General features: G+C 33.8%; 2 protein-coding genes across 6 annotated transcripts; both read left to right on the forward strand.

Moving 5' to 3' along the window:
* Window positions 1–692: 692 nt before the first annotated feature.
* Window positions 693–5,778, forward strand: LOC122035814 (peptide chain release factor PrfB3, chloroplastic-like). 5 transcript variants are annotated; one of them, XM_042594933.1, is made up of 7 exons: window positions 693–926; window positions 1,987–2,204; window positions 2,537–2,734; window positions 3,146–3,358; window positions 3,774–3,957; window positions 5,025–5,278; window positions 5,598–5,778. In XM_042594933.1, the coding sequence occupies exons 1-7, from the start codon at window positions 809–811 to the stop codon at window positions 5,634–5,636; spliced, it is 1,224 nt and encodes a 407-aa protein (XP_042450867.1). In that variant the 5' UTR covers window positions 693–808; the 3' UTR covers window positions 5,637–5,778. The 5 variants fall into 5 exon arrangements, 4 of the variants coding, with proteins under 4 accessions (XP_042450867.1, XP_042450866.1, XP_042450865.1 ...); XR_006127255.1 differs by having other exon boundaries at window positions 694–926; window positions 5,025–5,379; window positions 5,598–5,711; XM_042594932.1 differs by having other exon boundaries at window positions 694–926; window positions 5,025–5,367; window positions 5,598–5,716.
* On the forward strand, window positions 5,727–13,011 carry LOC122035820 (crossover junction endonuclease MUS81-like). Its single transcript, XM_042594947.1, has 11 exons — window positions 5,727–5,905; window positions 6,000–6,094; window positions 6,199–6,277; window positions 6,362–6,457; window positions 6,542–6,661; window positions 8,604–8,805; window positions 9,100–9,226; window positions 9,323–9,381; window positions 9,532–9,677; window positions 10,767–10,824; window positions 12,628–13,011. Exons 1-11 carry the CDS (start codon window positions 5,727–5,729, stop codon window positions 12,820–12,822), a joined length of 1,356 nt encoding a protein of 451 aa, XP_042450881.1. The 3' UTR covers window positions 12,823–13,011.
* The last annotated feature ends 73 nt before the right edge of the window (window positions 13,012–13,084 follow it).

The raw sequence follows: 13,084 nt of genomic DNA on the forward strand, positions 1-13,084 counted from the left end.
TAAAAAAAAAATGGATTAAAAAAACAAAAACTAAAATAGAAGGTGTATAGGGATTAGTGAAAACGCATAAAGTGATTGGAAATAATAGTGAAAAGGATGGATGAAAAGGATATAAATGAAAGAAGATTAAAATCCGAAGGTGGGGCCGGGCGGAGGAGTATGTCAGAGGGGGTGCGAAAAGCAGCCCTCATATAAATATAAATGCATACATTTCATTCCTTTGATAAGAAATTTCTGACTCCGTTTTGCTTTGGAGATTAAATAACTTCTAACTTTAAATAAATTTTTAAATATCATTTTATTTTATAAAACATCATAAATTATTTTTTGAATTGTATATAATAATTCGTCTATCTTTTTTTTTTTTTGATAGAATCTATTTTATTATTTTTAATAATTTAAAATATAAAAAAGTATACTCATTTGTCTCTAATTTCGCTCTGGGTTTGATCGACACATGTATAATCCATTGACACCTTTGGGACAGTGCATCATGACAAACATCAGAAATTGTTAACTTTTTTTTTGTTTTCAAATCTTTATCGTCAAAAATTCTAAAAAATATTTCAGAAAAAATAGATGCATCATGGAAATTGAAGTCGTGATGATCGCTAACCGAAATCGGACCATCCATTTATGGATGAGATCGATGTGATCGGCGGCGTGCCATGACATAAAGAATAGATCGACCTCCTCTCCATCCATCGGCTCCATATCCATTCAAAAAGGCATCAAGCCACTTCGCTTCCCTCGATCCTTTTTTTTTTCCCCCTTCCCTTCGATCACGCCAGCAGGAGGAAAGTGTTCTATGTTGGTACTGAGATCGACTTCTTTTCGCCCGAGATGGCTTGCTTCGCTCGCCCCCGTTCGGGCCTCCCACTCCGCGGATGGTAGCATCAAAAGCAACCAGGTCTTTAAGCAACTCGGTTCGTGTTGAAAATCCCTGTTCTGCTCTCCCTTTCTGCCTTTTAGCGCTTTGATTCATCCTGGTCGTAGGTTTTGCGAATTCCTGCTCACCTATTGCTGGTTTGTAATTGTATTCGTGAATTGTAGGGGAGTCAAAATTCTGTAGGAATGAGGTTCTGCCGCTTGCTTTTGTTATCTCCAAATTCAAGCAAAGCACAGAAATCGAACCTCGGGTAGAAACGTGCATTGCGTGCGAATCAGCGAATGCTTATTTAGTCATAAAGTACTTTTGAGTTTCTAATCCGTATTTATTTGGGAGGGGTTAAACCTTATGGCCCTCGCCCCAAATGGGGTGGTATGATCTTCGAATGTGGTGTGCGGATCTCATGGTCAACACACACACACACACAAAGTGAAAAATACTTTGATTGTATATGTTTTGCAAACATCTTTATTTGTTTCCCCCTTTTCAGTTAGCTCCTGTTTCATCAAGGGTTCGTTGACGTTTTAAGTTCACTCTGAGGGCCTATGCCTTGTTTGCTTGTAAATTTGAACACACTGAACTTCACTTGATTTTTTTGTTAATTTTTTGAGACAAGTATAAAATAAACAAACTTGAATTTGTTTTTTAAGCTCGGCAAGCTAAACAAACAACTTTAAAATTGTTTATAATATCATTTTCTTTGAATTTTTTATTGAAATATATAAGAATAAATTTCACAGTTTTAAGAATCTAAATTATCTACTTTATGTTAAAAAGAGGAAGTAGAGAAGTTTCATATGTTGTATCAAATTTCAACTAAGGATAACCTTGTCAATAATTGAGCTTAACAAAAACTCAAGGGTCTTTTCTTTTTTTAATCAACAAATTTGAACATAGTTAAACTCAACGGCTTGTTACAGCCATGAGCACATGGTCTTGTCATTGAATTATTTTAAAAAAAATAGTAAAAACATCCGGAATTAGTTTACATTATTTGTAGAAATTGTTACACTATTTCTTAAGTATATAATGTTTTAAGTTTTATGATCCATTACTGTTAATTAATCTATATTCTGCATCTTTCTCCATTTTTCTAGGTTTGTACTCACTGAAGAAAAAGATTGAAGATGTTGTTAGTCATGCAGACATGATAGCACCAACTGCATTGGAAATGGAAGAAGCAAGACGAATTAAGAAGGAAGAAGTGCTTAGGAAGCATAGTTTGTGGGATGACTTGGCCAAATCTGATGATTGCTTTACTTCCTTAGCTGATTCTGTCAGACTTGTCAATGGTCTCAAAGATCTTCAATATAAGGTGCATGTTGCTTTTTGCTGGCATTGTATGTTTTCAATAGACTATTTGTTTCATCCTATTTATAAAACGAAATTAGAAGTTTAAACGTGAATTTAAAGTGGATCAAAACATCAAATATTTACTTGAGCTGCAGTGAATATGTTATGTCTATGTGAGCTCTCAAATCCTTCTGTGGCTACTTTAATATTTCATGGCAATTGATATTCTTGATACATCAATGAATATCAATTGCAACTTTTTGTCTTTTCTTCTTAAGGAGTATTCTTACAATGTCTAATCTGAATGCAAATATGAATTATTTTTGGAGCTGCCTAAATGTTTTCATTATTTAGGCTGAAGAAGCAAAGTTGATAATGGAATTGGCAGAGATGGATGTCATTAGCCATGAACTTTTTGAGCAGGCTTATGCGGCTTCTTTAGAGGTTGACAGATTCATTGAAAGATATGAAGTATCAAAGCTTCTTACTGATCCATATGACAAGGAGGGAGCTTGCTTAATTATAAAAGCAGGGCCTGGGCACATGTCTGAGGTTCAAAACCATCTCTCTCTCTCTCTCTCTCTCTCTCTCTCATACACACATACATGCACTAAATAACAAATGTTTTAGCGTAAGCACTAAATAACTAATGTTTTCTTTTTGCAAATTCCTCATTGTATTCGATGTTGGAAAGTGTTCTGTCTTTTTCTTAGCAATTAAGGTTAAAACTTTCTGTTATTTTGGTCCAACAAAAACATTTTATAAACCTTCTGTCTATTTAGTTTTAATGCATGTAGCTTCTTAAAGTTCATCGGGAGACTTCCTGATAATGTCAGTGAAGAATTATGATGTCTGATTTGCTCTCACCTTGATTTCTTGAAAGTTGGAAGTTCCAAATCCCGACCTCTTTCTAATATGTTGCACGTTCACTTCATTTGTAATCTCTTAAACTTTATATTGTAGGTATGGGCAGAGAAACTATTAAAAATGTACACCAATTGGGCTGAAAAACATGGGTGCACAACTAAGATAATTGAAAGATATCATTCTAAGGGTTCTACAACTGAAATAGCAGTAGTAGAGTTTGAGTCAGAATACATGTATGGCTATCTTTCTGGAGAAAGAGGTGTTCACCAAAAAATCTGCAGTTCTTTGGATGGATCTGCTGTGCCTAAGGTAATCATCCACTCCACCTGGTTTTGCATCAATTTTAAGAGGTTGCTGTTTTGTTTCAAATGATACCTTTGTTATATTACCTCTTGTGGGTTAAACCATGTCAATAGCTAGAAGACTGCAGTGTTATTCTAATTATTCGGTTTGTAGTTTCTTACACCTAAAACTTTAACGAAATGCTACCATTCACTAAAATAAAATAGGAAAAAGAGCAAGCCATGATTAAAAAATATCTTGTAATTACTTCATATCATACAATTGGTTAATGATTACTTCATTCTGGCGTGGGTTTGTTTCATGACAATAATATATCATTTTTCAATGACTTTCTAGCAGCTTGCAATGCATGGATAATCTGCACTATTAGCTTAGGCTTTTTGTTTCTTCAAGGCAAATTTGCTGAGAAAAAATAATGCAGATATGTTCGGCTATTGTGGATGTTATCCCTATTTTCCTTGGAGGTTCAATCAACATGCCTATTGATGACAAAGATCTTGAAATTTCTTACTTATCATCTGAAAAACAGTATGCACATGACAATAGAACAAAATCTGCAGTTAGTATTCATCACATTCCAAGTGGCATAACTGTTCAAAGTTCAGGTACCTTGTCCTTGCAATTGCATTCTCATTAGCTTATTCTATCTACTTGTGCCAGTTTAGTCAGCTGAAATTGACCATTCTCTTCCATATAATATATTCAATAAGTTGGGAACCTCTATTTGAACTTGAATTGAACTCGTTTCTAGTTAATCCCTGGTATACGTGGAATCAAATTAAGAAGTTGACTTGAGCATACTTATTTGAACCTGTATTGAACTTGTTTCTAGTTAATCCCAGGTAGACTAGGAACCAAATTAAGAAATTGACATGTGCATACTTAATTAAGGTGTCTGCATATAAAAAAAGGTGCATACATAACTACAGTGTGCCTAATTTTGATATATTAACATCCAGGGAATCTATTCCATAGTCGTGCCAGTTATCACATCTAAGGTGACAATTTGTATTGTCTTATTAATCGTGTTATAAGGTGTCATTCATATCAATGTGAAACCATATGAATAATGTAGAACTAATTAATTCAACAAAAAGTAATTATTATTTTTTAAATATTTACTTAGTAAACAGGTCAATTTGTGTCACTCATTTATGTGTTCTGATTGGTCATGCATGTTACTTTCGTGTTGACTTTGCCAATCACATTTTTGGATTGAGTAGGTCATGCCATGATACTGGTTCATGTCTAATATTGACCTTGAACACATCAATTTAACTTGATTAAGGATTTTAAGTATTCATGGCGAGTGTATGGATTTCAAGTGTCCACAAGCTTTTACTTGCCTGGTGGGAGTCTTGCTACTTGGTATAATTTGACTGGCACCTTTTTGTTAAAGCTGTTTAAGAAAAAGTTAACCCATGTAAAGTTAATTAATGAGCAAAACAAACCGTATAATTTCTTTTCTATCTAGGATGATAATCAACTTGGGGAAATCTTTGCTTACTCATAACAGATCAACTAAGATCCATGACAGTATTTTCAGAATCAAGTCTAATAAAATTCAACGATGCAATCAAGATTATGTACTCGTTATACTGTCTTGTCTTGCAAGTTATTCCATGCTTATCCAACTTTTGTAAACATAAATGATCTTGCTAACTCGACACAGGTGAAAGGAGCTCTTTTGCCAATATGACCAAGGCTCTAAACCGTTTGAGAGCAAAACTTCTTGTTGTAGAGAGAGAATGTGCCGTGGATGCAAACAAAACAGAGCGAGAGGCTGCTCGGAATGAGATGGGCCATGAGACCAGGAGATACATTTTCCATCCGCACAAAATGGTCGAGGATGTGGCGACTGGAATCCAACTGGCCGACTTAAACTCTGTATTAAATGGCGACATCGAGCCACTTATTAGAGCTCATGTAAGTCAAAGAAGGGGCAGAGAAGTTGTGGGACCTGATGATGCCCTTTAACATCAAATCAAAGGCAGTTGAAATGGAGAATGTTCCAAGTTTGTTCAGATGTATTTATTATTTTTATTATATGCTAAAATTTATGAAAAAAATTCTATCTCAAATTTAATTGTGAAATTGTAAATGAACATTTTCTTTTAATATTTGACATCATTCGACATTTGTAGACATGATAATTGATTCCATTTTTATTTTTTTTTAGAATGATTGATTCTTTTGAGTTTATGGAAACAGTTGGTCAGATCAATTTTTAATTTCTTTTTTCTAGGTTGGACCAACCCCCGGCTCCTTTAAGCAATTCGAATAGCCGAAGGAATTGGCGGGGCTTGCGAAGTCCAGCCCTAGACGGAAAAGTCTTTCACCTTCGCCTTGACCTGTAATATGCTAGTCCTACGAGATGGAGAATCGGCATCCTGTTCGGTGCAGTGACAACGAAGAGGCTGTGCTATTCCTACGGAGGAAGCGGCAGGAGATGGCCGAGACCAATGACATCCTTGGCAATCTCGGCTCCACACTCTCCATCGCTTACCGCAGCATCTGCAATGCGAAAACCCCAATCAAAACCCTCAATGACCTGTGCCAAATTAAGTGAGGCTTGTTGAATCCTTTTCTCCAGTTGCGAAAACACCATCTTTTTTTTGAAGATTTGATTATGTTTGCGCTATGCTAGGGGTGTGGGGAAGTGGATTTTGAGGCTCATGCTGGGGTTCTTCCAAGAATCTGTCGCGGAAGAGCCTTCCGCTAACCATGATGCTCCTTGGGATAGTAATCATTTCAGTCCCAACATTTTTTTTCTCTTGGAAAAATGTTTTTGTGGTCGTTCCGATTAATTTAGTATTTTTCTGAAAAAAAAATGTTTGCTTTGATAGGGAAGAAAGCAAAAGAGCCAAAACGATACATTCCACAGAAGAATTCGGCTGCATATGCCTTACTTATTACACTTTACAGGTACATTTATAGAATTAATATCTTGGGTTTGTGACCATTTTATGTATATATTTATCGTGCTTCTCTTTTGTTTCTGGCTTTTAGGGCAATGCAGAATGGGGCTAGTTATATGAACCAGCAAGAATTGATTGATGCCTCAGAGAAGCAAGTGGCCTTTCTCGGACTTCAATTGCGTGAGTGGTTATTGATCTATTTATTTTTCTGTTTTACGGGTCTATATCTATTAACTATGGTGAATGATTCTGTTCCTGGTCTTGTTCACAGGCTAGATAAGAGTAAGCAACCTGAATCTTTAGGAAGTTCAAGGAACTGGTATACTGGATGGAGCTGCATGAAAACATTGATGTCAAGAGGCTTAGTGTTGAAGTCTAGCTGCCCAGCAAAGTAATATTGATTTCATTTAATGAATTATAATTTTCATATAATACTATAAAACTAGCAAACTTTCAGACTACTTTAACAAGCTTTTATCATTCTTAGAATGAACATGCTCTATTTCTGGTGTATTCTATAAATATAACCCACAAAGATGGAAATGCCAGCTTTCAGATGTATGCAAGAAATTGGAGGATAGAAATGAAATTGTCAAACCATACAACTTGAATTCAGCAGCACGCATTTCAAGTGTATGTTGATCAGTGTCCTACAAAATGGTGAAGAGCTAGGGTGTTGTGGATATCCAAGAAATTTAATTCATTGTTTGTATAATATCAACTAAATAGGTCTATCTTCAGACAACATATATTAAGTGAAAGTGACAAATTTCTCAATGTTGTGTAGCAAGAATAGAAATTGGGGATAGAAGCAAGTCTCATTGTTGTTTCTACTTGCTACTGATTTTTTGTATAAATGAATAGTAATGGCCACAAATTTTAGTTAAGTATATTAGACCCTAATGCAAAAAAAAAAAAAAATGTATGAAAGACTTGTCACTTTCATACTTTAGTCGACACTGTAAATGATTGTAGATTTTTTTTTTTTTCGAATTTCAGCATCTTCCACTTTGTAATTTCAAGCACAGGTTTAAGGACATAGAATCATGGTCTTGGGGATGACAGATACCTTTATAGTTTTAGTTTTTTTTATTAATATCGATGACCATTTTTTTTTTCCAAATTCATCCAAAATTTACTCCCATAAAATTGGGTAATGAAAAAAATTTCTCAAAGCATTTGAGATTTTCTTGCTTTCAACATTTTATTAAATAAACTAATTAGCAAAACTGGTATTTTTCAATATAAAGTTAGTCTAAGAGGTCTCATGTACTCCAACCTTCAAAACATACAGCTAGTCAAATTCGCATGATCACCGATTATCATTGAATCAAATACAAATATGAAGCAACTGAATAAATACATTGGTTTTAGGAAGTTATGTTAGTATGCAGTGTTCTAAAAGCAGCTGCTTTAACCATTTAGGCGGTTTGGATAGGGGATCACTTTGCCTACTCAATATGAGGTCCCCTTAAGATGGGTCTTCTAAAAAACAGTTCAGTTCAACTAGGTAACCGGCCAGGCGGTTGAACTTGCCTATGTGACTCATGTGGTCTAGACAATCAGTTTAGGCTGGTTCATTTTTTAGCTCACTTGTGTTATAAAAAAGGTTAAAATTCTAGTCTCCCACCCGACCCTCTTGCTCGCCCTTTCTCTTGCTTGTAACTCTTTGCTTGATAATCCTCTTACGGAAATCTATGTCGGTGCCCCAACAAATTCTAACAGTCATTCCTCTTCCTTTTCGTCTCCTTTAAGAGGTAAATCTCAACCTCAGCTTTCTTCTGTATATTTCTTTGCAGTAAGCTTCTCTTTTATCTCTTTCCTCTTCATATTTCTTGTGATGCCTCAATTACAATGGGTAACAGAAGTACACAATATGGCATGCTTGCTTAACAAGTTAGCAAATATGCAAGGCACTAGAGAATTAAGTATTGAAACACACTTTCATTTCACAAGTTTACTAGCTGAGTATCATTCATAATATGGATGCCTTTATCTGAAAAGGAATTATTGATTTCACTGCTAAGGTTGCACATATTTTAATGATACATATTATGACTGAATTATAATTTTAAACATTGTAGACTTAAACAGAAACAGAAACTCATTGCATTATCTCATACACCAATTTAGTGTCACAAGGGAAAAATATCAAACTTCATTCATGAAACAATATATATTGTTGGCTACGATTAACTCTGGTATGAGTCTAGAATTGTCACACTTAACCTGATGGTAGTTGTTGTCTATTGTTATTAATACCATAGGGAGTTGATACCCATATTGTTTTCCATCACTAGTTAATTTTAATATTTTATCTTACTCTTGTGCAGATTCATGCTAACTCAAGAAGGAAAAGAAGCTGCACATGAGTGCCTCATTAGATCTGGAAATCTTCAATCCATGTCAGAATCTAATAGATGTCATTGTATTTCTGATGCTCAAAGGTCATTTGTTGTTAAATTGACTTCACAACCAGCAACTGCCAGTTGCCAGCAAAAAGTGATTGACATTTCAAATAAGGTTGCAGATAAGGTGAGGGCATTGTTTTGTAGTACCTGTATGAGTTTTGTCTCTTACAAATTATAGATTACTGTTCTCTATTCAACTTAGCTAGTTACAAGTGCTCAAGTCGTGATGGACATACTGATTCAACATGAGAGGGAAATTCAAAGCAGATAGATAGAGATGAGAAAAGGGAAGGAAAGAGAAAATAAGGGATAAAAATAAGAGATACATGTTTTCTTGATATACTTTTAGATGGCATGTTTTATTTTGCTGTGAGCAAAATTTGAAAAATATAACAATCAACTTGGTATAATCTTGTAGTTACCAGTTTGGCTTTCATATGTTAATCTCCGGGGCAAGCAAGCTGATCTGTCTGATCTTAATGTGGATTATGCAATTCAGAGAAAGCAGAGCATATCAACATTTATCAGCTCCCCCATAGTTGAGGGTATTTTTCTTGCTTGCCAAATTATTTAATCTCTTCAACAGTGTTAAAGTTCATATACATTTTTTCTCACATTATACTTACACCTGAATTCTTTAGTCGGTTCTACAGATATTATGACCACCATATCTGCAACTGATATGAAATCCCAGATTCCTGTTTGTCTTGATGTCACTCAATCCTCTTTCAATCTATGAGCGTGCACTACATTTGTATGTTTAACACCCTTGCTGTGCATACCATATTTTGACTTTAAGGAAGTTTTAAAATTATTTTGACTAATACTGTTAATTAATCTTGATCCTTAGGATCTTCATATGCACAAGCACAAACCACCCGCTAATGATGGTATAAAAGGAAATGATATTCTTGCAAGGCCACCATATAACTTTGGCGAGAAATTTCAGGATATGTACGATGTTATTTTGATATTGGATGATCGTGAAAATTTTGGGTTAGCATCTTTCCATTTTCAATTATTATGCAAAATATGTATTGATTCTATGTTTCATGATTTTCTATGTCATCTTATCACAATTCTTAATTCATTATTTGATGGCTCTCCCAAACAAAATAGAACACCACTCGTCCACAAAATTAGAAACTCCTGGATTTTTTTTTTATTTGGTATGATCTAGCAAAAACAATAATAAATATATTTTATTACTTATTGCTTGCAAATGTTTGTTAAAGAACATCAAGACAGCATTAAAACACCAGTCATTCTCCATATAAGAAATAAAATAGAAACTTATTCAACTTTTTTTTATTCTTTTTATTATTTTATATTGATGCTTGGTAAAATTGGCAGTAGATATATTATTAATTAATACTAGTTAAGGCTTGTTCATGAATAATTGGGCATTTGCAATTGATCTTTTTTCTTGATGAATATTTCACTAGCATTTTTTCCAAATGAGATTGTGCTTTAAATTAAATAAAATGGACAGTATTGGTTATTTACATTCCAAATTCCATCCATTTGTTGACAGTTAGACATTATTTTACCTTTTATCACAAAATTCTGCCTATTCATTAGCTTTCTTAGTGCATTCCCTTTGTCTTATGAAGTGTACTTTGACTCTGTATGTTTGTACTTGCTTGCTCCATCTCTATCTAGCAACTTGGTATTGAGTTAATTGTATAACAGTTATTAAAAGATAAAGCACATAATGTCAACTTAAATCTTATATGCTAGTCATATAGAACTACATTGTTATGTGAATATGAATTGTTAATATGAAACCATGCTGTAATAATTTTCTACTAAATCATGTCAAATATGAATTGGTTAAATAACTACATTAATCCATGGAAAGCTAATTTGTGGGTTTTTTTGATGGAGCTATGACATATGACTTGTTGCTCAGTCTGTTTAACCATGATCACATCCTGTATATCATGTACAGAATTGGCTACATTCAATGAAATGCCGGGTTAGGTTACTTCATATATTATCAATGGTTATGATAGTACACACAAAATACTTTGGATCTGGTAACAGAAACTCACAAATTTCATGTTTTTTTCTTAATCTTTTTAGGTCCCGTTCAAGAAAAGTCATTGATAACATACAGACGCAATTCAATATCCCAGTAGAGGTGAGTTACTTGAAACTGTTGAACTATAATTTTGACATTTTTGATTTTTATAATACCATATTTAACATTTGATTTTTGTCCTTATCATATTAGGATCTAGATTATGTCAAATGCACAATTTTCTGTTTTAGGCATGTACACATTTTTTTTTTCAAATGCGCCTGTCTTATAGTTGTTACTCATATAATTTCCTACTGTTTCCTACAAATTATTGAAGTTACAAGATATTATAGGTTGTTTTGGTAAAACAACTAAAATGAGGCTTTTTTTGTTTGGAAAACATAAAGACCATCTAAAATGTTAGCATACTATATTAAGGCAATGTTATTATTACATGTTCTCAGCTGATAATATATAAAATTAAATACATATGTTTGAATGGAAGAACAATCTTCCTTATCTCCCTTGCCTAGAAAAAATGGATAAGGATAAATGGTGTTGTTTGTCTTACTTGATGAAAGTCTGGAATGAGCCATAGCTAATATATTGTGACACACTATTAGATGATTTATAAACATAGTAATGTGAAGATAAGAAACCAATATCTACTTATAATATATGCTCATGAAAATATAGTTCTTGACCAACATCAGAAGAAGGGTGGAAACTGTCTGGATGCTTAGTACGTAATTTGCTTTTTTTCTTTTAGAACCTGATATGAACACATGATTATCCACAAGTGAGTGGGCTTCTTGAAGATGAGAGAGCCCACCCTGATCATGATAAGTATGCAGATTGAGATGGTCACAGAAGAGGTAAAATATTGTTTTTTAGATTGTAAACTTGCTTCTCTATCCCTTTAATTAATTGAATATTTAGTTATCAATATGACCACTGATGACTTCGGACTATAACCTCTAATAACCCCAATACTTGCCACAATTATGTGCATATCACAACTAGAGCCAAATTTTACACCATGTTTTAAAAAACAATTTTACCATGGTATAAAATTTCGTTTTGTACCAGATGAAATGGACAAAATTTACCATTTTGTCGGCTGCCTAACACTGGCACCACCAACACCACTGGCACCGCAAAGGGGATTGCGGGTTGTGGCCAGGACGTCGAGACTTCTGCGGGTCGTGGCGAGGGATGAGCTTGGGCTCAAGGTTCAACTTAGGGAAAAAAATTAGGTTAATAATTTCAATCAACTCCTATCTATAGTAGGATAATCTAAACAAAGAGTTAATCAAAGCCTAATGAAACTATCCTATTAATTTAATATATATATATATATATATATATATATATATTATTTATTTTAATTCCAAAAATATATAATAAAATATTTATTTATTTATCATATTAGAGGCACTGTGATCTCATATTTTTTTTTTTTTTTTTAATATTTAGATTAATTTTTTTATTTTAGTTAATATATTTTATATTTAAAAAATACTGATGCTGTATCGTATCGTTCTAGTCATAAACCGAAATTCCAATACGGCTTGAGATTTCAACCCATGAATAAAAATGATTTCACAGATTTAACCTAGAGCAGTAATTGCAGCAATAACTTTAATTCCACAGCTCCACAATTACACAAATGCAGTGCACATAACAGAGTTAGTCCATAAGTGCAATGCACATAAAGAATCAGTCCAATTTTTTGTTAGAGCTTTGGATAATTTCAAAGAACATAACATGCTTTATTTGGATAAATTATCATGATTCACCTCTGGATGCTAAGGGTGATTTTACGTTGGTTAAGATGTACAACATAGTAGTGGCTCTAAATGTCATAATTTCCTTTTCTGCTTCTCGTAGATACATCAATGGTATTGCCAATTTTCTTTGTAGGTTAGATGCTTACCTGTTGGAGATGGCATTTGGCTTGCTCGAGGTAGAGGCTGCAACACTGAATATGTGCTTGATTTTATAGTAGAAAGAAAAAGAGTTGATGATTTGTGCAAATCAATTTGGGACAACAGATATAGAGATCAGAAGTTGAGATTACAGGTATTCCTCTACAAAATATTTTGTTACTCTGATTGATCAGCTTACATAATATGTTAGATAACATAGATTCCTTGTCCAAAACATACATATTATGCTTGTCTACATGTAAGTGCTAGGTTACTTCACACAAAATAGTACCTCATGGCAAATCTTATTGACCGTTGTATATTAATAACCCCACAAATACAAAGGGTGCAGCTTGGCTATAGCACAGTTGATTGCTATTATGTTAGTTCCACATATGGCTGAGCAAGATTTGTGTGCCTCATTCTGTGATGTTGTAAGACTTGACACTGTG

The sequence above is a fragment of the Zingiber officinale genome, unplaced genomic scaffold (genome assembly GCF_018446385.1).
Source record: "Zingiber officinale cultivar Zhangliang unplaced genomic scaffold, Zo_v1.1 ctg113, whole genome shotgun sequence".
Lineage (NCBI taxonomy): Eukaryota > Viridiplantae > Streptophyta > Magnoliopsida > Zingiberales > Zingiberaceae > Zingiber > Zingiber officinale.